Raw genomic sequence first — 23872 nt, 5'->3', positions numbered from 1 at the left:
AATGCCCCGGCCCAGCTAGAGTGGGCTGCACACCTGATGGGCCAGCACGGGTGGGGCAGGGCCCGGGAACCCAGGCCTCCCCGCCACCCCAGAGCCGGCCCAGGGCCAGAGGCCTTCGTGAGCCTGCCCGGCGAGCACACACCACACGGGGCGGGTGGCTGGGGCACACCCTCCCCCTCCCTTGCAGATGAGGCATCGAGGTGGTCTTCTCCCCCTCTTCTTCCGGGCTGGGGCTGGGCCAGGGGCTGCTCTCCCAGACGCTCCCAGATCCCATGGCCCCTGGCTGCTGCCCAGGGCAGGGTGGGGTGGCTCACGGGACGAGAATCTCCTGCACGTTGTTGATGATCTGCTTGCCCACCATGATGACCAGGAGCTCCTGTGCCAGCTCGATGAGGCAGCCTCCGGCCGCACACTACAGCAGCAAGGCTTCAGGTTAGCTCTGGGAGGGACCGGCCTCATCTCCGCCACCCTTCTCTGTGCCTCGAAGGCGTCCCCTCCCTTTCAGACATGCCACAGCACACCCAGGACTGCAGAGACTGTCCCTCCCTCTCCTCGACCTCATGCGACCACCCCCCAGTCTCCCCCAGACCCAGCTGGCAGACTGTGCATAGAGATGATGGGGGTGCTGCCCTATAGCACCCCAGCTTTCCTTTGGGGACCCGCACAAAGGTGGGTTATGTGGGGCTGACCCTAACCTGTGCCTCCAGGGAGGACTCAAGATGTAGGCCCCACGAACTGGCGACCCGAGTCAAGTGACAGTTGGGCTGGGGCTCTTACAGGGGCTCCTGAGGCGGCCCACGGGTACTGAGCTTGAGGGTGTCAGGCCAACTGCAGGGTCCCCCCCACCAGGTAAGGAGAACCTGCCTGAGTGCACGCCAGTGATGGGGAAAGCAGCTCGGCGCTGGTTAGACACCTGGATCCAGCCATACCTGAGCCCACGGGGCCCCGAATGTGTTCGGTACCAGAGCCAGTGGCACTCCCTGTTTTGCTTAAGCCAGTTTGAGTTGGGAACTTTTCCCGCTGACAACTGAATGCTGCTTCACTGATACGGCGTGTCGTGCACAGTCGTGCCCCCAGGTCGGGGTCCCAGCTGCCTGTCCCTAGGAAGCTCCTCCCATCTCATGGAAAATGGAGGGTGTCCCTCAGAGGTGGCAACTTTGCAGTCAGCTCTTGGGTTGGGTCACAGCCCAACCCTGTGGAAAGGAAGGAGACCCTCTTTTTCTCAGAAAGGAGAAGCGGGTCTTTTCGGTGATGAGCTCAGCAGGAGCTATCGGACCACCCGTGGCCCCTGACCCAGCTCCGAAGCTACCTGTGGACCGTCCCAGGCACGCCCCTCGTGCTGTCTGCGCCTCTGGGCTCGGGCGCGCTTGGCCTTGCCCTGGTGAGGAACCGGATGCACGAGGGCCATTTGGAGATTTCCTCCCATGCCCCAGAAGGTCCAGGACAGAGTCGCACCCAGGGGCTCAGAGCAGTGACCCCTCCCTCAGATGCAGGCGCGCTCCCTTCTCCTGCCCCGCCCCCACCCCTCACAGCAATTGCTTGCACCTGAGTTTTTATCTTGGGGTCTGCTTGGGGGACCCCACACTACGGCGATGCTTCGTCCTGCACCAAACCCACTTCCACGTCCACCAGGCTCACGCCTGGCTCTCGCGGCAGCCCGTGCTCATGGGGTTGGGGCTGGCCGCGGGGAGAGGCCAGGGCCGCCCTGGCCACGGGCACCGAGCCCCTGAGGGCCCCTGAGGGTGTCCGGCCCCTGCAGCCCCGCTCCCCCACGGTGGTTCGGGTCCTTCACCAGGGCTGGAACCCGGCTCAGGTGTGCACCGAGCCACACGGGAACAGGAGGCACGAGCAGGACCTGTGACCAGGCGTGCAAGTGGTGTGGGGTCGTGCGGGGTCGTGCGGGGCAGGAAGGTCCGAGGCCCTGGAGACTCAGGAGGCGCGCCCCAGGGTCTCCGCCTCCGTTGGCGGGTGCTGGCCTCCCCCACACACTCACCTCCTCGTTGCGGACCCCAAATAAGGTGTGATAGTTGCCCGGGTATCCCACAAACCTGGAGGAGAATTGGGGCCCGGAGGCCAGGAGTGAGGAGGGGCTGCTGCCCCCTCGCCCGCCTGACAGGAGGAACACCAGGCGGGCCCGAAGCCGAGTCTGCTCAGAGGCCCGAGGCCAGGACTGGCCCCGGTCCCACCCTCGGCTCCTGGGCCAACAGCCCCCTTCCCTGGGCGTCTGGACCGCGTCCCGTGCCCGCCGGGGGGAACAGGAGGGTAGAGTGGAGGGAGCGGTGCCGACCTGCCCTTGAAGAAGGCGATGTAGATGGGGGAGGAGTAGAAGTTGACAAACTGGAAGATGAACACCTTGAGGGTGAAGGCGTCCTCGAACTTGGTCTGCGTGCGGTGCATTTCTGCGGCACAGGGGGCCTCGCTCAGTCCCCCACGTGAGGCCAGCCAGGGAGGGAGGAGAAGGTCGCATTGGCGGATGTTTTAAGGAAACTCACTCAAGAATGGGGTGGAGTATGGCACTCCTAAATTTCTATTTTCCAAGTCACTTAAAAACGTTGCATTGGCAGAGGAGGAGCTGGGGGAAGGGAAGGGAGGTGGTACCGACGCTGAGTTACCACGGTGCGCAAGGTGGGCACGAGGGGCTGGAGCGACGGAAGAGAGCCTGGGGGCTGGGCGGTGGAGGTGTCCGGGGTTGGGGACATACAATGTTAATGGAGGGGGACACCCGTGGCTGGAAAAGGGGGACGCACGAGGCCTGCTGTTGCAGAAACACTCGGGGCAACAGAGCCCGTCCCTGCTGTCCCCACACCTGGAGCCTCTCCTTGGACACCTGCCCACTGCTGTCCCCACACCACCGTCCCCAGGTGAGTCCTCTGTCCCTCTCTTAGACCAGGCTGGTAACAGGTAAGCAGTTCGTGTGGAACGGACAGACTGGTTCATTAGCGTTTGTCCTTAGGAGATGGGGGTCAGGGAAAGGAGGAGAGAGGCTGGCAGAGAGGGGACGGAGAGAGGGGCAGGAAGGGCAGAGCAGAGGGAAGGGGCTCAGGAAAGTGGAGGGGGCTGGGTATGTCCCGGGCCCCGGAGGGGTAGCTCAGCTGTGAGGGTCTCCCGTTCTCCGCCCACGGAGGCCCCACTCAGTGCTATGTGTGAGGCCCCCGGGCAGGGGCCCACATGCCCCGTCGGTGCCTCACTCAGACAGAAGGGCCCATAGGTAGGACAGAGAGTCGAGTTCTGGCCGGCAGGGCTGGGCGGGTCCCAGGGTCAGCGCCCAGCGTCCTTGGCCACTCACCCCATCTCGTCAGGATGTGGGCCAGGGCCACGTAGATCTTGGAGAGGACGAGGATGAAGACCAGGTTCACCACCGACCCCGTGAAGCTGGCGATGCGCGAGGCCTGAGGGGAGCTGGCGGGTCAGAGTGGAGCGCGGGAGGGGTGGTCCCGAGCCTTCCACCCCACCCAGCAGGAGCGGGCGGCGGAGGCTCACCCAGGCTGCGAGGAGGGTGTTGTTCGACCTGGACACGAGGATGGCCATGATGGCCCGGTACAGGATGATAGACACAAGGCACATGACCACCACGGCCACCTGTGGGGCAAGGCAAGTGCGTGAGCCCCCGTGCAGCGGCCTGGCACTGCAGGGCCCTCTAGAGCTGGCTGTGGTCCCCGCCCGTCCTAGTTGGGGGGCAGAGGGGGAGGGTGGGGAGGAAGGTCATTCAGGATGGAGGGTGGGCACCACGTGGATGGCCAGAGGCCGCCGTGCGTCGCTCGGGGCCCTCGATGCTACGGAGCCGTCCCTCCTACCCCCACCCTGCGCCCTCAGCAACCGAACGCTGGGGATTGCTAATGCCTTGGAAGGGGAGGGAGAGGGAGGTGGCCCTGTCTGGAAGCCCCTCTGGCTGGAGAGCAGGGGTGGGTGGGCCCCCATGCTGGATGCTCCCCCCACGCTTGAAGGCTGCCCCAGGCCTGCGTCCACGGGAACCCTTCCCAGAGCCCCCACCTGGCACACACCGCCTCCTACAGCCTGGACGCCCTAGCGTGGCCCCGGGCGTGGTCCCCTGTCTGGAGCCCGGGCACACAAAGGCCTTCTGGGGCCTTCTGGGAGCCGTGAGAGTCTCGTGGGTCCCAGAAGAAGCCGTGGGCTCCCAGCCTCAAGGGGAGAAGGGGTGACGAGAGGTGCCCCACAGGGCTCACGATGGGGAGGGGCGGGCAGGGTGGCAGGGGCTCCCTCACCATCATCACGACCACCGTGGAGCCGGCCAGCACGCGGCGTACGCGGCTCCTCTCCGGGAAGTAGGGCTCGTCCTCCCCGGTGACGGGGTTCGGGGCCGTCGTGGGGGCCGAGGCGGCGAACTGGGGCCGTGGCCTCTCCTGGAAGGGAGCCCGCGTTCGGCAGCGGCCCGCGCGCGTGGGGAGGAGCGGCCCCGGCCCCGGGCACCCACCTCGATGTCCTCGTAGTCCGAGCAGCCCCAGCGGTAGGCCAGCGTGGCGCTCTGGCGCTTCCAGTACTCCAGCAGCAGCACGGCCCACAGCGCCATGAACACGCTGAAGAACACGGTGCCGCCGTGGTCGAAGAGCCGGCCGGCCTGCGGGGGCGGGCGGGCGCGGCCGTGACTCGCGTGGGACCCGTGGGCCCTGCGTCCCGCCGAGTGCTCCCTTTGGAAGGCAACACCTCTCCTGTGCCTGCCCGTCGTCCTGCTTGTCTCTCCGCGCGCAGGCCCACAGACGGGGAGGGCGTCGCCCCGGGGTGGCCCCTGATCGCCGCGATTCAGGGAATGGGACGCGGGACGTCCAACTCCACCTCAACGCTGCTACGGGCTGAGACTTTGGGGGACGTTGGGTTGGGGCGAGCGTATTTGGCACACGGGATGGATGTGAAGTTTTGGGGGCCAGAGGGCGGATGGTGATAGGTTGAACTGTGACGTCCCCCTGGAACCACGGATCGTAACCTCATTTGGAATGAGGGTCTTCGCGCATATAGTTAAGGTAAGGACGTCTGGGTGGGAGCACTCGGGACGGCCCCTAAGCCCAGTGACAGCTTTGGAAAAGAAGGGGAAACAGGAAAGACGGGGACAGAGGTTGGGGGATGCAAGCCAAACAACACCGAAGACTCCTGCAGCCCCACACACTAGGAGAGGGCCGTGGAGCAGACGCCCCAGAAGAAACCAAACCCTGCGGCCGCTGATCTTGGACTTGGGGCCCCCAGAGCTGTGAGAAAACAGTTCTGGTGTTTTAAGCCCCTCGGCACGATCACCTGTGCCAGCAGCCCTAGGAAGCTGATTCCAACGGGGTCCCAGGGGTGTACCAAAAGTGTGTCTGGTCTGCGGGTCCATCCTGGGCACCAGGGCGCCCGGTCCAATGTGGGTGGCGTGCAGGCAAGGCCACAGGGCCGCCCATGTGCCCAGGCAGTGCGCGGTGCTGACGTGTGGGCGGACAGGGTCCGGGACCCAAGGAGCCTCCCTCCTCCTGCCTCCCACTCGGGCTGTCTGTGCCCCAGACGTTTCGGGGTTTGTCTGCCTCGGGGACTCTTCCAGGCGACCTTGGCTGCTTACGCACAACAACACGACGCAGCTAAAGCTGGCACGGCTCCAGCTGGAACGCTGCCACGGTGGGCCTGCCTTCAACGGTGCCAGAGCTGCTGTTACCGACAGGCGGGACCCTTCCCTCCCCCATCACCCTCGTACCTGGACCAGGGTGCAGGCACTGGAGAGCAGCCAGAAGGGGCAGTCCAGGCAGAGCGGGCACATCTCAAAGTGGTCGGTGCTGCTACACAACTCCTGCCTTCCGGGCACAAGGACAGGCTGCAGGAGCCCTAGGGGAGCAGGCTCCCGCCAGCCCCCCCCCCTTGCCCTCTGCCTCCCTCCGGCTGCCTTTGCCAGGCTCAGCATTTCTTTAAAAAGCAGCTTTAAGGGGCGCCTGGGTGGTTCAGTCGGATAAGCGTCCCACTTTGGCTCAGGTCACGATCTCACGGTTCGTGGGTCTGAGCCCCGTGTTGGGCTCTGTGCTGTCAGCACGGAGCCCCCTTTGGAACCTCGGTTCCCCTCTCTGTGCCCCTCCCCCCTCCCCCCTCAAAAATAAACATTAAAAAATAATAAAAAATTGCTTTAAGATATATGCAATGCAAATTTTTAAAAATATTTTTAACGTTTATTTTTGAGGCAGAGTAAGCAGGGGAGGGGCAAAGAGCGAGGAAGACACAGAAACCGAAGCAGGCTCCAGGCTCCGAGCTGTCAGCACAGAGCCTGACGCGGGGCTTGAACCCATGAACTGCGAGATCATGACCTGAGCCAAAGTTGGATGCTTAACCAACTGAGCCACCCAGGTGCTCCTATGCAATGATAATTTTTGAGATAACTTTTTGAAATTTTAGCTCCATAATGAAGTAAAACCCAAGGCCATTTATTGATAAGAAAAGCTTATACTATTACAAGAAGCGAGGGTAAGTACCAATAAAATTAATCCAGGAGCACACCCGTGCACCTGTCAGCCTTCCAGCCAGGTCCACGGTGTCCTCTACGACAGGAGGGCATGGTTATGCTCAGTGCTCACCTCCATCCCCAGCTCTGCACAGGGCCTGGCGCCTGTGGGTCCCTGAACCACACGCCCGCCTCAGGAGACACAGGGCAAGGCTCGGGGGCTGGGAGATGACACTTACGTGGGTATGTCTGAGAACACCAGGAAACAGCCCGCCAGGAACACCAGAGTGCCCACTGCCGCTGCCGGCAGGAGCCAGCCTGTGTAGAACCCTGCAGGGCAACACTGGAGTTGGCCCTCCGGGACTGCGCGGAGGGACCCTGGGAGTCCGCCGTCGGTGCCCCGAGTGGGCCCGTGTACCCAGCGCAGAGCGAAGCAGTGGGTGGGGTCTGCACAGCCACACTTGTCCCTGGGGAACCCATGCTCCGCCAGCAGAGTCAGACCTTCTGCCGGCAGCTCTGAGCAGGACCCCCCCGCTCCTGGCCTCGGCACTTGACTCCCCCGGAGCCCCAGCCCAGTGTGGCGACACCTCCTGGACACCCCTTTCCCGAGCCCAATTGGTCTCTAAGCACCATGCCTGGGATGGACGTCCCCATCGTGGGAAGCACACCGCTCACTGCACGCCACCCTGGGAGACCGATGGCGGTCCATTCTGGATGCTTCCCTCTGCCTCAGCCCACCCACTGTGGCCAGATTCCTGTTACCCCCAATCCCTCAAGTGGTCACCCCACTGTCTCCCGTGGGTCTGCCTCCAGCCCCATCCTGCATGGGCAGAGGGACTTCCGTAGAAGGCCGGCCTGTCAGGAACCCAGATGAAGACCCTGTCCTCGTGCCGTCTGCGGCCCTCCAACCTGGCTTTGCTGTCCCATGGCCCCCGCTCCCCCCGGCCCCCTTGGGGTCCTCGCACACATGCTACGCCTTGGGCTGCATGCCTGGGCCTGGTGCACCCTTCCACCCTCCCAGCCCTCTCTGGGGCCACAGAGGCTGTGGGTGGCCTCTCCTTCTGTGTCACCCATGGCTGGTGCCTTCCATGAGAGCAGAGTCCCTGCGTGCTGCACAGCATCCCCAGCGTGGCTTGAGGCCTGAACAGATGCATGCATGCACGACTGAAGGGCTGCCCATGCCTGGGGCTGGAGGGCACGGGTACTGTGTTTAGGGATGAGAAAGGACTTCAGAAGTTTTGGGGCACAGAACAGTGGGGAGAGGGCCATGCTCATGGGGGTGAGCCTGTGAGGGGGCAGAGGACCCCAGGCTGCCCAGGGAAGAAGGTCGTTCCAAAGGTGCCAGTCTGCCTGCAGGTGGTAAGAGGGTGGCTGGCCCTGGACCCCAGGCAGGGGTGACCTCAGCTGGTCGGGAGTTCCTGGAGTGGCCCAGGGCCTCGTGGGCCGCATCTGGCGGGCTGGGGACACTGGGGGCTGAGTCAGGAGGGCCCTACCTGCGGAGGGGTGTTCCTAGTCCCTTGCTGGGGTGTTAGGGCCCAGAAGAGCCACAGGAATATTACTGGGGCTGGTGGTCGCTGGGCAGGCAAGGCTGGGGATCGGGAAGGGTTTCCCCAGGAGGGGCCAGCGTGGCTCTCCCGGGGGGGCAGGACTCACCAAGCCAGGCGAAGTAGAAGGCCACCTTCTCCCCGAAGTACCTGCGCACGTGGTCCAGAGGCTGGTACTTGTTCCACTGGCTCCAGCGAGCCCAGTACCGGAACAGAACCTGCCTTTGGGTGAGGCCCGGGGCCTGAGGGCCCTCTGGGGGTGTCCTGAACGGGCCCTGCGGACAAGAAGCTGTCGGGTGGGGAGACCCAGGCTGGCCGACCGGGCACTGTCGTAGGTGTGGGGCTCGGGAGGGCTGCCTGAGGAAGGAAAGAGGGGTGGGGGGGGTGGGGGGGCCAAGGGGCCAAGAAGGCCTCTGAGAAAGGGCTATCTGCGTTGAGCCCCTCAGCCAGGGCTCCTGGGGCCTGGGGCGAGGGCAGGGAAGGGTCTGGAAGACACCAGGGGGCATGTCTGGGTAGGGGCTCCTGCCACCCAGAGATGTGCAGCCCACAGCAACCACAGGGCAAGTGGGGCCGGCTGTGCCTGTGGAAAAGCAGTGCCTCCCAGAGCCAGGCGGCACTCGCCATCCCGCCCGTTGCCTTATGTACCCCTAGGCAGCGTCTGGGGAGGAGTCACACAGCTGTGGGTACCGGCCTGCCCTAGCCCTGCAGGCCCCACCCTCTTTGTGCAGCTCTGAGGACTCGTGGTGGGTACTGCGCAGGGGGCCGGGCGGAAAACAGCTTCCTGACCTACATGGTGGACATTCTGCCAGGACCCTGGTCGGGCCAACAGGTGCCACTCCCTGGTACCGCCCCAGTTTACCTGGCTTCGAGAGGGGCACAGAAGACCTCCCCGTCTTCCCCGAGACCGAAGCTATCCAGGGAGGGAGGGCTACTGGGCCTGTCACATGGCAAGGAGGGTGGCATCTGGCCACCACAGCCTCAGACAGGCCCTCGTGTGGCCCTGTCGCGTGGCAAGCGTGGCCTGGGCCGCCCGTCTGACCACAGCTGCCTAGCACAGAGGGGGCCGCTACCCCACATGCCCGGAGGTGGACGGCAGGACCCGGCGGTCCTCCTCAACCAGGAACCCACCCTAATGCCCAGGCCAGGGCCCCACCCCACCCCATCAAGCCCCTGGTCTCACATCATGCAGGGGGAAGGCCGCGCTAAAGACACCCTCCGCCAGCAGCTGGTCGATCCCGCACAGGCCTTTCTTCTCGTGGCCATATGGGGTCTTGGCCAGGATCGCAAACAGCTAGGGGTGGTGGGAACAGTGTCGGTTACCTGTCACGTGCCAGCAGGGCAGGACCACCCCGGCCCGCTGATCCCCGGCCGAGCCCTCTGCTGACAAGCAGGGATGAGACTTTGGGGGTCCAGCTCTTCCACACGTGGCTGGCTCACACATACCACCGTCCCCGACGCCCCACTTTACTTTGGCCACAGTCACTGGAATCACAGGAGTCCAGTCTGGATCTGAACCCAGGCCCCAACTCAGGGTCACAGCCTCCACCCGGGTGCCTGTGTCAGGGGTGGGCACCGCCCCTGGCCCCCGGGCAGCCCACATGGCCTCCTGCTCTTTGGTGGTCAGCGGGGGACTCGCGGGGCAGGCCTGTCCTGGCGTCTTCCCCACCACAGGCCACCGGAACAGGCCTCCTGGAGGGCATCTGTCGGGGGTGCTGTGGCTGTGCCGGTGCTCTGGCCCTCGGCCCCTCCTCACCAGCCAGCAGGACCCACACAACCACCCCCCCTCCCCCAGGCCTGGTGCCTCTGGCCGTCTGCCCCGCAAGCCACAGTTGTGGCATCCACTCAGGGTCCTGGGGGCCCCGAGGGGTGCCGAGCGGGGCCCCCGCTGTGCCGTGAGGTGGGGGGTAGCCCCGGTCACGGGACAGTCTTCCTGCGTCCGCGGCTCGGCTCCCCTCTGTTCCCGGCTCGGGGCCGGGAGGTCTGAGGCCCACAGCCACACACTCACAATCTGGTGCCGCTCGGTGCTGGTAAAGAAGTTTTCTTGGTTGTCACTCCCGAGGAACCTGAGGGCGCGGGTAAAGGGCAGAACTCGAGAACCTGCGCACATGCAGGAGAGCACACACGGGCACGTGACACGGGACACACACGAGTACACATGGTGCACTCGGGCGCACACGCACAGCCTCATCCTGCAGCTGGGAAGACAACCCCTGACCTGGGAGCACAATCAACTCCTGCTTTGCCTTTTCCAGCCTGGGGGCAGGAGGGCACAGCCGGGTCCCCCGACAGCCCGCGTGGGAGCACCAGGCTCACCAAGGAGCCCCGTAGCCTTCCACACTCCCCCTGAGACTCTAAGCAGGGGGTCAACGGCCTCGTGGGTGGTGCCTGGTGGTGGCCTGTGCGGATGGACGATCGGCCAGGGGCCCTCCCTGGGCCCCCGGAATCCTGGGAAGCCCCAGAACTGCTGGCTTCCCCCCGAAAGGAGGTGAGCTCGGCACGGGCAGGAAGACCACCTGCGAAGCTTCGGTGCTGGTCACCGACAGGGGTCCCCACCGCCCCTGGACACTCCCCTCTTCCGTGGCTGGGGTGGCCGTGCGGCTGGGCTGTCCCATGCATGCGGACAGCGCCTCCCGAGCCGAGACAGCGCCTCCTGTCTCTGCCTCAGAAGCGAGGAGCCTGAGCCCTGAAGACCGTGCAGAGCAGGGACCTGCCCACCCACCACAGACCAATAGCTGAGAGGGAAACGGACCTAAGCGCCCAGCGGGTTTGGGGGACGTTTGTCTCACCTTGACAGCTTGCTCACTTTGAACGGGCAGGAATAATACTCAGGGGGCACGTCGGGCACGTCCTCCAGCAGGATGTTGGGGAGCCCCAGCCACGCCAGCAGGCCCGCCGACCAGTTGGAGGCCTGGTTGGGCAGCTCCTGGAGGGCACGGTTGCACTCCTGAGCGGATTCGGACGCAGAGGCGGGCACCACGTGTGGGGTGGGGGTGCGTGGGTTTAGAAAGTGGGCAGAGGGAGCCTGCCCGCCCTCCCCTGGCTCTGGAGCCTGCGGGGATTGACCGGGCCAGCCCCCGGCGCTCTCTGGGCCTTGGGCCATGGTGGGCAGCAGGAGCAGCCCCCAGGCATATCATCTGAAGGTCACCTGGAAAGTGCTGCCCCTCACCCCGTGTCCCCCAGGCTGGGGCTGGCCCCCAGTGGGTGGTTTCTGGTGGTGGTGGGGGGCTCTGGGGTCTGGGCCTGGAGGAGTCCAGGTGGCCAGTTCAGAGCCTTGGCTCCTATGCACGTTCCCTACCCCCCGAGCCCGGTACCTCGACCCTCTCTGCCCACCAAGGCTTCTTGGGGCACAGTGATGGGGGTGGGAGGGACCCTCGTGGACACCAAGCGGGAGCCTCCAGGGGTGTTGGTATTGGCCGTGGTATGAGGGTGCAATCATGAGTGACCTTCGCTTGCGGAGGACCCCCTCCCCCCCGCCCCGGGCACACCCGGGCACCTGCAGGGGCAGCTTCAGACGCAGGTCCTCGGCGTAGTAGCAGAGCACGGCCCAGGGGGCCCTGAGGAGGACGTACTGCACTGCTCCGTTCTCACCCTGGACAGCACGCTGCGGAGACAAGGCCTCCATGAGAGCCTGAGGGGCGTGTGCACCTATGCGTGTGTGTGCACGCTCGGAGTGCGTGCACGTGTGTCCACTTACACTCCTGGGAAAGACAGATGCTTCTGTAGCCATGGTAACAAGTAACCAGCACCGGTTTTAAGTCTGTTCCAAAAATGACAACTTGCCTGTTGAACGTGCCTCCGAAAGCTGACCGGGCAGTGACCGCCCCCATTCAGCAACCAGCCCAGCGGCCAGGGAGGGACGGCACCCAGCCTGCGCCAGCCACGCCCCCTGGGACTTGCAGGACCAAACACACCCTTCCCCAAAGCCTGCCTCGTCCAGAGACTGTGGCTGACCCGCCCCACTCTCCTGACGTCAGCAGGCAACAGAGTCCGCTTTTGGTTTGCAGAGACTGAACGATGGTCTTGTCCTTTGACGGGCCGCCGGGCCTCTGTGTTATGCATGCACATGTGTGCACACGTGTTTAGTGCATGCGCGTGACTGTCACATGCGTGCGCACATGTGGAGACACGTCGCAGGCCCTCTTGGGTCTCTGAGAGGGGACCTGGGGCACCCCGGTCCGGTGCACACGGTCTGGGGCCTGGTTTCCAGAACCTTGCCTAGTTCAGGTGCTCTCAGCCCGCCCTGCGTCACAGCCTTTTGGGTTCCCTGAATGCCAACGGCCAGCCCCCCGCCCAGGGCCCACTGGAGCAGACATGCCCGGGGCGGGATGGGCTCGGCGGTGCTTCGGGCGACCGGCTGGCTGTGCTGTGCGCCGGGAGCTGCCACCTAGACTGAAGACTCGGGGCACGTCAGTCACCGTGGCGGGGCAGCCACCCACTGCTGTCCCCTGTGGCTGTCCTCCTGGGACCCCCACTACGACTGTCCTCCGGTGACCCCCCACTAGAAGGTAAGACCACCCATTCTGGGTGAAGGTTTTGCAATCTCATGTGGCCACACCCATGAGCCAAAGCTTTCTCCAAGATAAGGGGGAGGGGGGACACCTTTCATCCCCACTCACCAGACTGTCAGGTGGATCCAAACTCAAAGGGGAGAGGGCGTTGTTCTTGTCCCCCCACCGTCCCGCTGTGGGCGTGTTTGCCAACAGCTACAGCCCTCTGGAGGGGCCTCAGGGGTGGGGAAGGTCAGCAAATCCTACACGTCCTCCCACAGGAACGGAGAGGTAAGTGGGGGCACATTCACGCGGGGGTTCTCTGGGCAAGGGCAGCAGCCCCACAGCGAGTACATGGGTGCAGCTCACAAGCATGGTGTCAGGAGGGGTTACCCCGAGCCCGAGTCCATTCCATCAAGTTCAAACAAAACCAAGCTGTACTGTTTGCAACATAAAGTTGGTGCTGACATGATGAGCAACACACGAAAATGTGACTCATGTAAAATTCAGGGCTGCTTTGCTCTGGGCGGGGAGAGGGCACCTGATGGCTGAGTCCGTTCCTGGGGACGGCAGAGGGCGGAGGACACTCGGGGACGAGACGACGAGAGGGTGCCCTGCCACTGCTGGAGGAGGTCTAAGTGGGGTCACCGGCACAGGGGACACAGTGAGGGAGGGGCTGCTTTAGCCGCTCAGTTCTAGAAACACACAGTCATCATCACAAGTGTGACACCGGGACAGTTCAGTGGAGGTGGGTCGGACCGGTGGGTCTGACGGGCTCTGGCTCCCACGAGCGAGCGTGGGGGGGGACCGGGCAGGTGCAGGGCCGGCCTGTGCTAGGTGGTCCCAGAGGCACAGGGGGCTCGCACAGGGGCCGGGCTCCCGGCAGGAACTGGGCTCTGGACCCCACGCCCTCGGGCTTTGTCGGGAAGGTGGTGGATCACTGAACGGATGCAGTGCCCAGAACGGACCCCGAGTACCTGGTCCACGTGCAGCCCGGCGGCGCGGAGGTTATCCAGAAAGGTCTCCCTCCAGGCACCGCGCGTGTCCGTCTCGTCCCGGCCGGCGCCACCCTGCTGCCGACCCAGCCTCAGGTCTTCCTCCCAAACGAGGACGAAGTCTGCCAGAAACCACAGGGACAGAGGCAGGGCTGGCATTCCGGCCAGGACACCCAGGCTCCAAGTGGGAAGGGGGACCCGAGCTCTCGGACACTCGCCCTGCTGCTGGGTGTCTCCCTCCGGGCCCTCACTCTGGTCCCGCCCAGGGCTGGGAGCACTGGGGGCGCCGGCTGGTGGGACGGGCTGGAGACGGGCTGGGGCCTGCTCCTGAGATCCCCATGTGGCTCCCACTCCCGCAGGTAAGTGCCAACCCCCCACAGGGGGCTTCAAGGACTTCACGTGTGAGCCATCACAGAATCTCCTCCCGGCCACAGAGACTGTGAAGGCTGGACACAATGTGGGAAGCCCCCGCTCTTCTGGCACCAGACAGCCGCGGGTGCAGGGCCAAGGCCTCTGAGACCTGAGAGCAGGGGAGCACAGGGGTGAGCCCAGACTCACTTGGGGGTTCTCCCTAAGAGCTGCTTCTAAACCGCGGGGTGGGGCAACAGAGCCCAAGAGGCATTGCTGAGCGATGCGTGAGGCCGGAATTGGGGGCTGCGGAGGGGGGCCTGGGGCCCGAGGGGTGTCACGTGGAGAGGACAGAGAGGACAGAGCCCTTGTGGCTCCGGAGCTGCTGACGCACAGAGACCCCAGAGGAGGCACGGCGCTGGGGCTCCAGCGGCAGAATGGGGGCAGCGGGTGGGGGCCCTGGCTTTCCAGGTGACACTCCGGGTCCTACCCCGGGAGCCAGGACTCCACCACAGGAGTTAAGGGGCGCACCGGAGGGGGGCAGAGTTGATAAAATCAGCGGAAACAGACCCGGAGACGAGCCACATGGCGGAACTCGCAGAACGGGGCCGAGAGGAGGAACAGTGATGGAGGTAAGGCCGAGAAAGGAGTCCAGGACGGGCAATGGTTGGAGAGTGGAACTACTTCAAGGGAGACTTCGGATCTATGAAAAGGAATCAAGCAGACGTTCGAGAACAGCCTGCCGCAGCACCTGACACAACGGAAGACGGCTCTGGCAGACCGAAGGACAGACCGGGCCTTCAGCAAGGACAGAAAACATCCCAACTGAACTCAGAGTAAAAAGGACGGAAAGAATGGAACATGGTACCTGAAGGGTGGGGTCCCGGTCAAAAGGCCCAATGTGCTGCAAGCCGAGGACCAGGAGAGGGTAGGAGAGCAGCAGTCTTTGAAGAAAAACGGTCAAGAATTTCCAGATCTGATGAAAGAACTGACTCCCAAGTGATTCCCAAACAGGATAAAGCAGCTACGCTTAGGAAAATCAAGATACAGCATACCTCTGCTGTAAACTAAAGATAAAGATGAATCTTACAAGCAGCAAGAGTAAAGAGAACACACTGTTTTTCAGGGGGAAAAGCGATACATACACTTGATCTCTCAACAGGAACAAAGAGACAATGGGATGGCATCTTTGACCTGCTGAGGGACAGATGCCACACGCCAGAATTCCTGATTCAGCGGAAATGTCCTTCAGAAACGAAGGCTCATGAAAACGTTCTGCGACAGCACAAATCAGAGACTTAGTTCCAGCACACCTGCTCTAAATTACTGAAGGAAATTCTTCCGTCTGCACAAGATCATCTTGAACGGAAGTGCTGATGTGCAAGGAGGGAACCCAAACGGAAACACACAGGAAAATATGAGAGCGCAACTGTCTCTATGTAGAGACGACACAATCTTGTATACAGGAAATCCAAAGTCCCAAACTAGTAGAACTAATAACAGGTTTGGCAAAGTTCCAGGATGCAAGATCAACATATGGAAATCAACTGGGTTTCAATACACTAGCAATAAACCAGCTAAGAATGAAATGAGGAAAACCACTTCCGTGTAGAACGGCACCAAGCACAAAATACTTCCAAACACGTGTAACAAAAGATGTGCAAGATTTAGACATCGAAAGCCACCAAATATTGTTGAAACAAATTAAAGAGCAAATAAATGCAAAGACATTCCACGTGCATGAATCAGAAGATTAATATTATCATGATGGCAGCACTCCCAAAGTGAATCTACAGAGTCAACACAATCCTTATCAAAATCCTAGCTGGCTTATTATTATCGGTTTTTTTTTTTTTTTGTTTTGTTTTTTTGCAGAAGTTGACAAGATTAAAATTTATTTGGAAATAAGAGGAGACCCCGAATGAACAAAACTATGTTGAAAAAGAAGAACAAAGCTGTCGGGCTCACACTTTTTGACTTCAAAACTGTCTATGAAGCTAGAATAACCAAGACAGTGTGGTACCAGTATACGGACAGACATATAGATGAATGGGTATATTTGAGATTCCGAAAAACCCACATATTTATGGTCAATCCATTTTTTACAAAGGGGACATTACAATTCAATAGGAAAAAAAGTGTTTTCCGCAAATGGTGCTGGGACAAGTGGATACCTAGATTGAAAAGAATGATTTTGGTCCCTTACCTCACACCATATACAAAGTGCAGTTATGATAATCAGAGAAAGATGGTGGACCTAAGTATAAGAACCAAAATGATAGAGCCCTGATGAGGAAACAGTGGTACATCTTCACGACCTGGTGTAGGTGACGATGTCTTAGACATGACACCAAAAGCATAGCGATAAGAGAGAACACTAATAAATTGGACTTCATCAAAATTAAAAACATATGCTTCAGAAGCATCACCAGGAAAGTGAAAAATACCCCACAGAATGGGAGAAAATATTAGAAATCATATATCTGGCAAGGGAGAACTTTTCTAACTCAACATTAAAAAGACAAATAGCCCAATTTAAAAATGGGCAATGGTTTTGAATAGACATTTTTCTAAAGAAGGTGTGTAAACGGCCAATAAGGCCATGAAGTGATGCTCAATATCATCAGCCCTTAGGGACTTTCCAGTCAAAACGACGAGATAGATGCCATTTCATACTCACTAGGGCAGTCGGCACACAGATAGACAACAGGCAGGTTAGGATGGATGTCGTGCAACTGCTGTGCTTTGTAAGGTGGTAGTTACTCTGGAAAATAGTTTGGTGGTTTCTCAAAAATGTTCAACTTTGAAGCGCCTGGGTGGCTCAGTCGGTTGAGCGTCCGACTTCAGCTCAGGTCATGATCTCGCAGTTCGTGGGTTCGAGCCCCACGTCGGGCTCTGTGCTGACAGCTCGGAGCCCAGAGCCTACTTCCAATTCTGCGTCCCCCTCTCTCTCTGCCCCTTCCCCTGCTCGTGCATGTGCGCTCTCTCTCTCTCTCTCTCTCTCTCAAATATATAAACACTAAGAAAAAGTTTAATGTTGAGTTACTATCTTTGTGATTCTGCTCAAGTGTACACGGCCAAGAAAATCAAGCACATCCACGTGAAACCTTGTGCACGAATGGCCACTGTCGCTGTGGTCCTCACAAAAGCCACAAAGGGGAACAAGCAAAACACCCGCCATCAATCCTTTCAGGGATACACATAGAAGTCGGATTGCTGGATTATATGGTATTTCTTTTTTTCTTTCAATTTTTTTTAAAGTTTATCTATTTCTTTTGAGAGAGAGAGAGAAGAGAGAGAATGAGCGGGGGAGGGGCAGAGCAAGAGGGAGGGAGAGCATCCCAAGCAGGCTCCGCACCATCAGCACAGAGCCCGACGTGGGGCTCGATCCCACCAGCCGTGAGATCACGACCTGAGCTGAAACCAAGAGTCAGATGCTCAACCCACTGAGGCCCTCAGGCGCATGGCATCTCTTGGTTTAATTTTTAGGAACCACCACACCGTTTTCCACGGCGGCTGTACACATTCACCTTCCCTCCAGCTGTGCACAGGGTTCCAATCTCCTCACATCCTTGCCGATGCTGGTCATTTTCTGTTTTATTTTATTATTTTTAATAATAGCTGTCCTGGTGGGTGTCTACTTTCTGGGCCGCAGGGAGAGCGAGGTGGCACCAGGGAGCCCAGGCAGGGGGTGGTTGGCACTCTGGGCTCAGGGCAGACGGTACCGTGGGGGTGGGGGGTGAGGATAAGTGGAGCTTAATGGACTTTGAGGTTAGAAAAGGTGTGGGCTGCAAGAGACGGTCTGCGTTTGTCTTGAGGCCAGAGCAGGAGAGAGGCGGGCCGCCCCCCCGGCCCTCCAGAGCCTCTCAGCCCGCCCCCCTTCAGGGAGGACTCCCCCCACTTCCCCACCATCTCCCTGGATGTGCTCTGCTCACCACGAGGCCCTCCCCGCACCCCCCGCACGGCGGCAGGCACCGAGTCGGCTCAGGAGACAGTGCCGGGCGAGGGAGGGGCGGCCTGGTTGCTGAGGACGGTGACCTGCCACCACCCGTGGGCATCCCGTCTGCGTCCCCACCCCCAGGACCAACACGGGCACAGCTGGCAGACACTGGGAGGGGCTCACCTACTCGGGGCTTGGAGGGGCTCCCCACCCTGCCGGCGGCCTCCCGGTGTCCACTCTGCTGGAAGGAAAGGAAGAGAGATGGCAGCATCTGACAACTGCTCCGCACTTCCCGCCCCCCCGCCCCCCGCACCCTCCTCCTCTGGGACACAGGAGGACGAGCGAGAACACAGCCACCGAGTGTGGGCAGAGGGGCTCACAGGCGCTGGCATGTCCAGCCGGGGAGGCCAGCCCCACGTCCCCTCCAGCCTCCCGCAGACCACACGGGCCTCCAAGCACCTGGCTGGGCTGTGGGCCACGGTCAGGCTTGTAGGTGACCAGGGCGCGACCCAGGGGTGCCCGCGACCGAGGGCCCCCGGGGGCTGGAAGTGCTCCGTGCACCTCCCAGAGGCAGTCACGGCACCCAGAGAGTGGAATCAGCTTGGGTTTCTCGAAGTTGCCGGGGACCAGAGCCCTGGGTAAGAGGCATCTACACTCACTAGCCCCAGGAGACCCCGTCCTCTACCCCAATCATCGACCTTGACTAACCGCAAGCTTAACCTTAGCCCGGGATCCAGCAGAACGTAACCTTCGCTGACGCTGAACCCTGTGCTAACAGTAATGCTGACCCGACCTGAATTCTAAAGCGCGTCTGCCCTCGGGCTGCTGTGGCTCCTCCAGGGTCTCTTCTGAGTTCTGACCATCCTCACGTGCAGACGTGCTGCCACACGCACCCACAAGCCACTCCCTCCCCCCGCCCCCCACCCCGGCCCCCCGCCAGAGCGAGCACTGATAACCTTCGATGTGCCCAGTCTACGTTTTTAGGTGACAAAACGGCATGGACACACAGCTGCCGTCCTCGACCCTGCCGTGGCGCAAGGGCTGTCGGGAGCGTGCCTGCTTCCAGGCTGTACATCCGAGCGGACGGGGCGCACTCCACGGCATTTTCAGTAGCGTCTCTGGTTGACCTGTGGATGCCCGATGCTCCCCTCTCGCTGTCCTTCCCGCTGCTGAGTCCCGGCCCAGTCCAGCCCGAGCCCAGCCTGCACCCAGCCCGTCCCCCGGGGCGTCTGCACATCCCCGAGGACCGGTGACCTGGGCGGTGACCTGACCGCGAGCACTGGGGCAGCTCGAGGGCGCAGGAGGTCCGGGCGTCGAGGCGGGCTGTGGGTGCCGCGTCTGCCCACAGGCTCGGGGCTCCGGCTGCAGCCACTGTCTTCAGGGTCCTTGAGTCCAACCAGGGGCTGGGGGCTCAGGCCCAGGCAGGGAGAGACCTCCTAAATCTACAGCAGACCGCGGGCCTGGGTCCCAGGGAGGGGATGCAGGACACTGCCTCTCGAGGTTTACCTCCGAGGTGGGGGCTGTGCTCCCGTAAGTGTGGCCCTTCTCGGCCTCGGGGGCCACGTCGATCAGGACGGTACTGTCCTCCTCCGGGGACTGTCTCCGCAGCATCCCGCTCCTGCACCTCACAGCACCGGGGTGGGGACGGGGCAGAGCGGGCACATGAGGCTCGGTCCCCGTACCACTGTGCGGCCCACGTGAACCCACTTCACAGGCAAGGGCACAGGCTGGGGCAGGAGCCAGGGCCGGCGCCAGGCTGCACTGCCCCTCCTGGGAGCACAGGCAGGTTCCCCAGGGGCCGACCAGGGAGGAGGAGGGAGGGGGCAGGGGCCTGGCCCAGCAGCTGTCCGTCTATGCACCTGTCTAGCGTGTGCCTCCCTCCCTCCCAGCAATGCCCGGGGCGGTGGGGGCCGGAGGAAGCCCAGTGGGGTGGGCTCAGCTCTGCTCCCCAGCAGGAAGAGTGGGTGATACCCTTTAATGGACTCGAGGCCTCAGCTCCTCCCAGTGGCGGGGGGTGGGGAGGGTCCTGGACCCGTTGGGGAGGCTGGCCCGGCCACGCTGACCCTGTGCTCCCCATCTGGCCTCAGGACTCCTCCGTGGGGAGGACAGATGCCACTCTCCCAGTTGACAGGCTGGCAAAGAGTAAGAGGAACCCTGTGGCCCAGAAGGGGTGGTTTTGAGTGGGGCCAGCCATCCGCCCCAGCGCGGGTGAGGCACTGACGGCCACCACCAAGCCCACGGAGGCTGGGAGGGCTGAGGTGGAGAAGCCGCGGGGGGCTTTGGGGAGAGCTCGTCTAGGCCACATAACCTGGGGGAGGCGGAGGTGTGAGCCCGCAGCCCGGAGTCTTTGAGGTGCCAGACGGCCCTGAGCCAGGGCCTGGCATTGTGACAGTGTGGGCCACGAGGCCCTCCTGGAGGAGAAGTCCCAGGGATCTTAAGCCAGCTGGCAGCCTTCCCCACTGTGGTGAGCGCTCGGGGCAGAGAGGACGGGGGATGCGGCCACAGCAGTGACCTCCTCCGTGGTGGCTCCACTGGCTGTCCCTCCGATTGGAGGCGCCCTGCCCAGAGCCACACCGAGCTTTGGCTCTTCTCACCCCCGAGGCCCGGGCAGGCCTCTGGGTAGCAGGGGGACCTTGGAGCTTAACCCGTAGTTCAGGGCATTTGGAGCCCTGATGGCCCGGGGGTGCTCACCCAGCCTCCCTGGAGTCCCTCTCCCCCCTCCTCCCCATGGCCCTTGCATCAGAAAAGGCTCCCACCTGGGACGGCGGCTTCCAGAAGAGGCCTCCGAGGTCATGGCCAGCTTTTCAGCACAAGCCTGGTCTGGGCAGCTGAGTCCAGGCCAGTCCCATAGGCAGAAAACTGGGAGGGACCCTGCCCGGCGTGGGGGTGGGCGATGGCCACTCACATGTCCTCCCCTCGCCTGGCAAATGGGCCCGGAAGCAGAGTGGCTGGGGCAAGTCCCCCCCCCCCCACCCCCCCAGCTCCTGGAATGGGATCTGCCTTTGTTTGAAGAGGGGGTGTGGGGCTCTGAGTCTGCAAACAGAGGCAGCCTATTTTCCTAGGGCCCTCACCCAGCACACATGCAAATGCCACTGTGCTCCCCTTTGTACTCAGGGATGCCAGGGCCCATGTCAGCTGTCGGGCCGTTGCTGTGGGACATTAGGGAGACGTGGCATCCGGCGGGGGTGGCCACAGATGTGGGCTGTCGTCTCTGCCTGGCAGGGTGCCTGTGTGGGACATGGGGGACCCAGGTGGTAGAGCCCGTTCTGCCACTGCCTGGGTGTGGCCTCAGGCTACCACGTCAGCTCAGGGCCCACTTCAGTGCAGGGAGGAGGGCCCCGGGCCCCCCCTGGGCCCTCTCTGCTCTGGGCCTTTCTCCCAGGATCCCGCTCACCCGCACTCAGCCCTCCTCACCAGACACCTGTTGAAACCCCCGAGTCGCACCCTCGTCCTGGCTGCATCTCTGACCCCCACTCTGCTCCCAGGGAGACCCTGCTCAGCGGGTCAAGCTCCCACAGGCAGGGCCCAGCCACAGCTGGGACCCCCTGAGCCTGCGGGTCGAGCGCTTCCCACACAGACGCCGAGATGGGATGCCCCAGAGCCCAGGAAAGGGGTGAGGCAGGCGGAGACAGGAGGAACACCCGGGGGGTGGGGAGCTCGGCTTGAGCCCCCAGGGCCTCTGTCTGGTGTGGCCCAGAGTTTTCCCAGCCTGAGACAACTTTGCCCTGTGCTCCGGCCAGACACTGCAGAGGAGCATCCCAGGAGGAGGCCAGCTGTCAGGGGCTCCCGGCTCTCTGCTCTTGGTGGCCTCAGGGATGTCTACCTGAGGAGGGCAGCGGGGACAGGTCGCGGGGGGCCACCGCGCCCCACGGCTGGAGCCCTGGAGGGACACATGCACGCAGGACACCTTCAAGAGCGGGAAGCTTAGATTTTTACTTTACATGATGTTTCATGGTTTGACGTTTTTCCAAGTTGCGTTACTCTGGCAGTTTTTTTTTTTTTTTTTTTTCCAACGTTTTTATTTATTTTTGGGACAGAGGGAGACAGAGCATGAACGGGGGAGGGGCAGAGAGAGAGGGAGACACAGAATGGGAAGCAGGCTCCAGGCTCTGAGCCCTCAGCCCAGAGCCCGACGCGGGGCTCGAACTCACGGACCGCGAGATCGTGACCTGGCTGAAGTCGGACGCTTAACCGACTGCGCCACCCAGGCGACCCATACTCTGGCAGTTTTTAAAAATTAAGAAGAAGAAGAAAAAAAAAGTAAGCAAGCAACGAGCGCAGGTGTTTTGTTGGGTCCCAGGTGCCAGGAAGAGCCCAGGGCCCGGATCTGCCACACTGCACACTGGCCTTTTTCGACTGTAACCTTTTACATTCATCCGTTGAACATTTAGAAATACATCGGTGGAAGCAGGGGGAAAAGGCCTCCAACTGTGGCTTAAAAAGGATCTTCGTCACCTCACAAGAACAGGGAGGTGGGGCACCTGCAGGCCCAGACTCCAGCCTGTGTCATCTGCACCTGTCCCTCCCCTCCAGACGGCAGGTGCCACCGGCTAAGCACGAGTCCCAGCCCCTCCACCGACCCCCCCCCCCCCCGGCCACCACCGTGGGGCAGCCTGGAAAGGGAGCAGATCTGACAGCTGGTTTACAACCAAATGTGCCTCCTCCCTGGGGTGGGCACACTGCTGCTCTGAACAAAATCACCGGGCTGATGGCCCTTGGAGTGACTGCCAGCTGGGCGCTTCTTCTGTTCTCCTCAGTCACCCGTCCTGCACACAGTCTGAGGGGTGGGCCATGAATGGTTCACAGTCTTCCTGTGTCCTATGTGTTATCTGCTCACTCAACCCCTGCCCTCCAGGACTCCCCCCTGCCCCCAGGACTCACCCTTGCCCCCAGAACCCTTCTCTCCTCCCCAGGACTCCCCCCGTCCCCCAGGACCCTCTCTTGTCCCCAGGACCCTCTCCTGCCCCCCTCCCCCAGGACTCATACCTGCCCCAGGACCCTCTCCTGGCCCCCCTAGGACTCACCCCTGCCCCCAGAACCCTTCTCTCCTCCCCAGGACTCCCCCTGTCCCCCAGGACCCTCTCTTGTCCCCAGGACTCACTCCTGACCCCAGGACCCTCTCTTGACCCCCAGGACCCTCTCCTGCCCCCCTCCCCCAGGACTCATACCTGCCCCAGGACCCTCTCCTGGCCCCCCTAGGACTCACCCCTGCCCCCAGAACCCTTCTCTCCTCCCCAGGACTCCCCCCTGTCCCCCAGGACCCTCTCTTGCTCCCCAGGACCCTTCTGTCCCCTCCAGGACTCATCCCTGCCCCTCAAGAGCCTTCCCAGATTCCACCTCTCCCCCAAACATTCCCTTTGCGCAGAGCAAGCACCCCCTCCCCCAGGTGGCCACCGCCCTCTCTGCTCCCCTCCTGCTGCAGTAGGACGCCACCCTTGCGTCCAGCGTGTCTGTCTGTCCGTCCCCCTGCCCTGCCCCTCCCTGACCTCAGGGTACCTCCCCTGCCCCTCCCTGCTTCCCCCTCCCTCTGGGCCTCTCCCTTGCAGCCTGCTGGGGTCCTGCCTGTGCTTACTCCCCATCCAGGCTCTTCCCGCCAAGCGCCCCGAGCCCGGGGGTTGGGGTTCCGGAATGCTCTGCCCGAGGCTTCACTCTCCCCTCCCTCCGCTCTGCCTCCTCCTCTCTGCTGCCCCCTCGGCCTGCTTCCCCCCACCCCCCAGTGTGGCTCTGGCCCGGTTCTGCCCCTCAGCGAGGTCACCCCACCCCTGCCGCCAGGGAGCCTGGCCAAAGGCACGTTTCTCCCTAACGTGGAGTCACCTTCTAACCATACAATTGTCTTCCGGTTGCTGTTGAACCTACGCCCGCTCCCCGGGAAGTTCCCAAGGGCGGGTTTTTAAAAATCTTATGAGAAGAAACAAAGGGTCGTCTGGCTCACCGCCGTATGATCCCAAGTACCTGAAAGAGGGAAGGCCGACGGACAGGGGCGGAGGCGTCGAGTGCGCAGGGTCGCGTCTCTCCCCTGCAGCCACGCTCCCCCCCCCCCCCCCCCCCCGTGGGATCAGCAGTATGGCCACGTCTGCCGGTGTCTGTGCCGTCTCCTCACCTCCCTCCCTCTCGCTCCAAACTTGCCTCCTAGTAGGTGTCTTTGCTTGGGG

At 62.2% G+C, this 23872-nt stretch overlaps 1 protein-coding gene across 1 annotated transcript in view; it reads right to left on the bottom strand.

The window, feature by feature from the left end:
* ANO7 (anoctamin 7) overlaps positions 1–21706 on the bottom strand; it is a 29194-nt gene extending 7488 nt beyond the window's left edge. The window contains exons 1-18 of the mRNA XM_045482010.1: positions 20477–21706; positions 19227–19338; positions 17904–17961; positions 13415–13554; positions 11444–11551; positions 10737–10873; positions 9956–10013; positions 9131–9241; positions 8060–8225; positions 6646–6736; positions 5675–5771; positions 4433–4576; positions 4224–4361; positions 3481–3579; positions 3287–3389; positions 2288–2399; positions 1994–2048; positions 315–412 (exon numbers count right to left, since the gene is read on the bottom strand). Of these exons, the coding sequence (XP_045337966.1) occupies positions 315–412; positions 1994–2048; positions 2288–2399; positions 3287–3389; positions 3481–3579; positions 4224–4361; positions 4433–4576; positions 5675–5771; positions 6646–6736; positions 8060–8225; positions 9131–9241; positions 9956–10013; positions 10737–10873; positions 11444–11551; positions 13415–13554; positions 17904–17961; positions 19227–19338; positions 20477–20514 (1865 nt within the window). The 5' untranslated portion in view covers positions 20515–21706. The remainder of the gene's footprint in view (positions 1–314; positions 413–1993; positions 2049–2287; positions 2400–3286; positions 3390–3480; positions 3580–4223; positions 4362–4432; positions 4577–5674; positions 5772–6645; positions 6737–8059; positions 8226–9130; positions 9242–9955; positions 10014–10736; positions 10874–11443; positions 11552–13414; positions 13555–17903; positions 17962–19226; positions 19339–20476) is intronic.
* Between the last annotated feature and the right edge of the window lie 2166 nt (positions 21707–23872).

This window comes from Leopardus geoffroyi, chromosome C1, assembly GCF_018350155.1.
Source record: "Leopardus geoffroyi isolate Oge1 chromosome C1, O.geoffroyi_Oge1_pat1.0, whole genome shotgun sequence".
Lineage (NCBI taxonomy): Eukaryota > Metazoa > Chordata > Mammalia > Carnivora > Felidae > Leopardus > Leopardus geoffroyi.
Note: the sequence above shows the minus strand (reverse complement) of the source record. Positions and strands in the feature narration are given on the sequence as shown.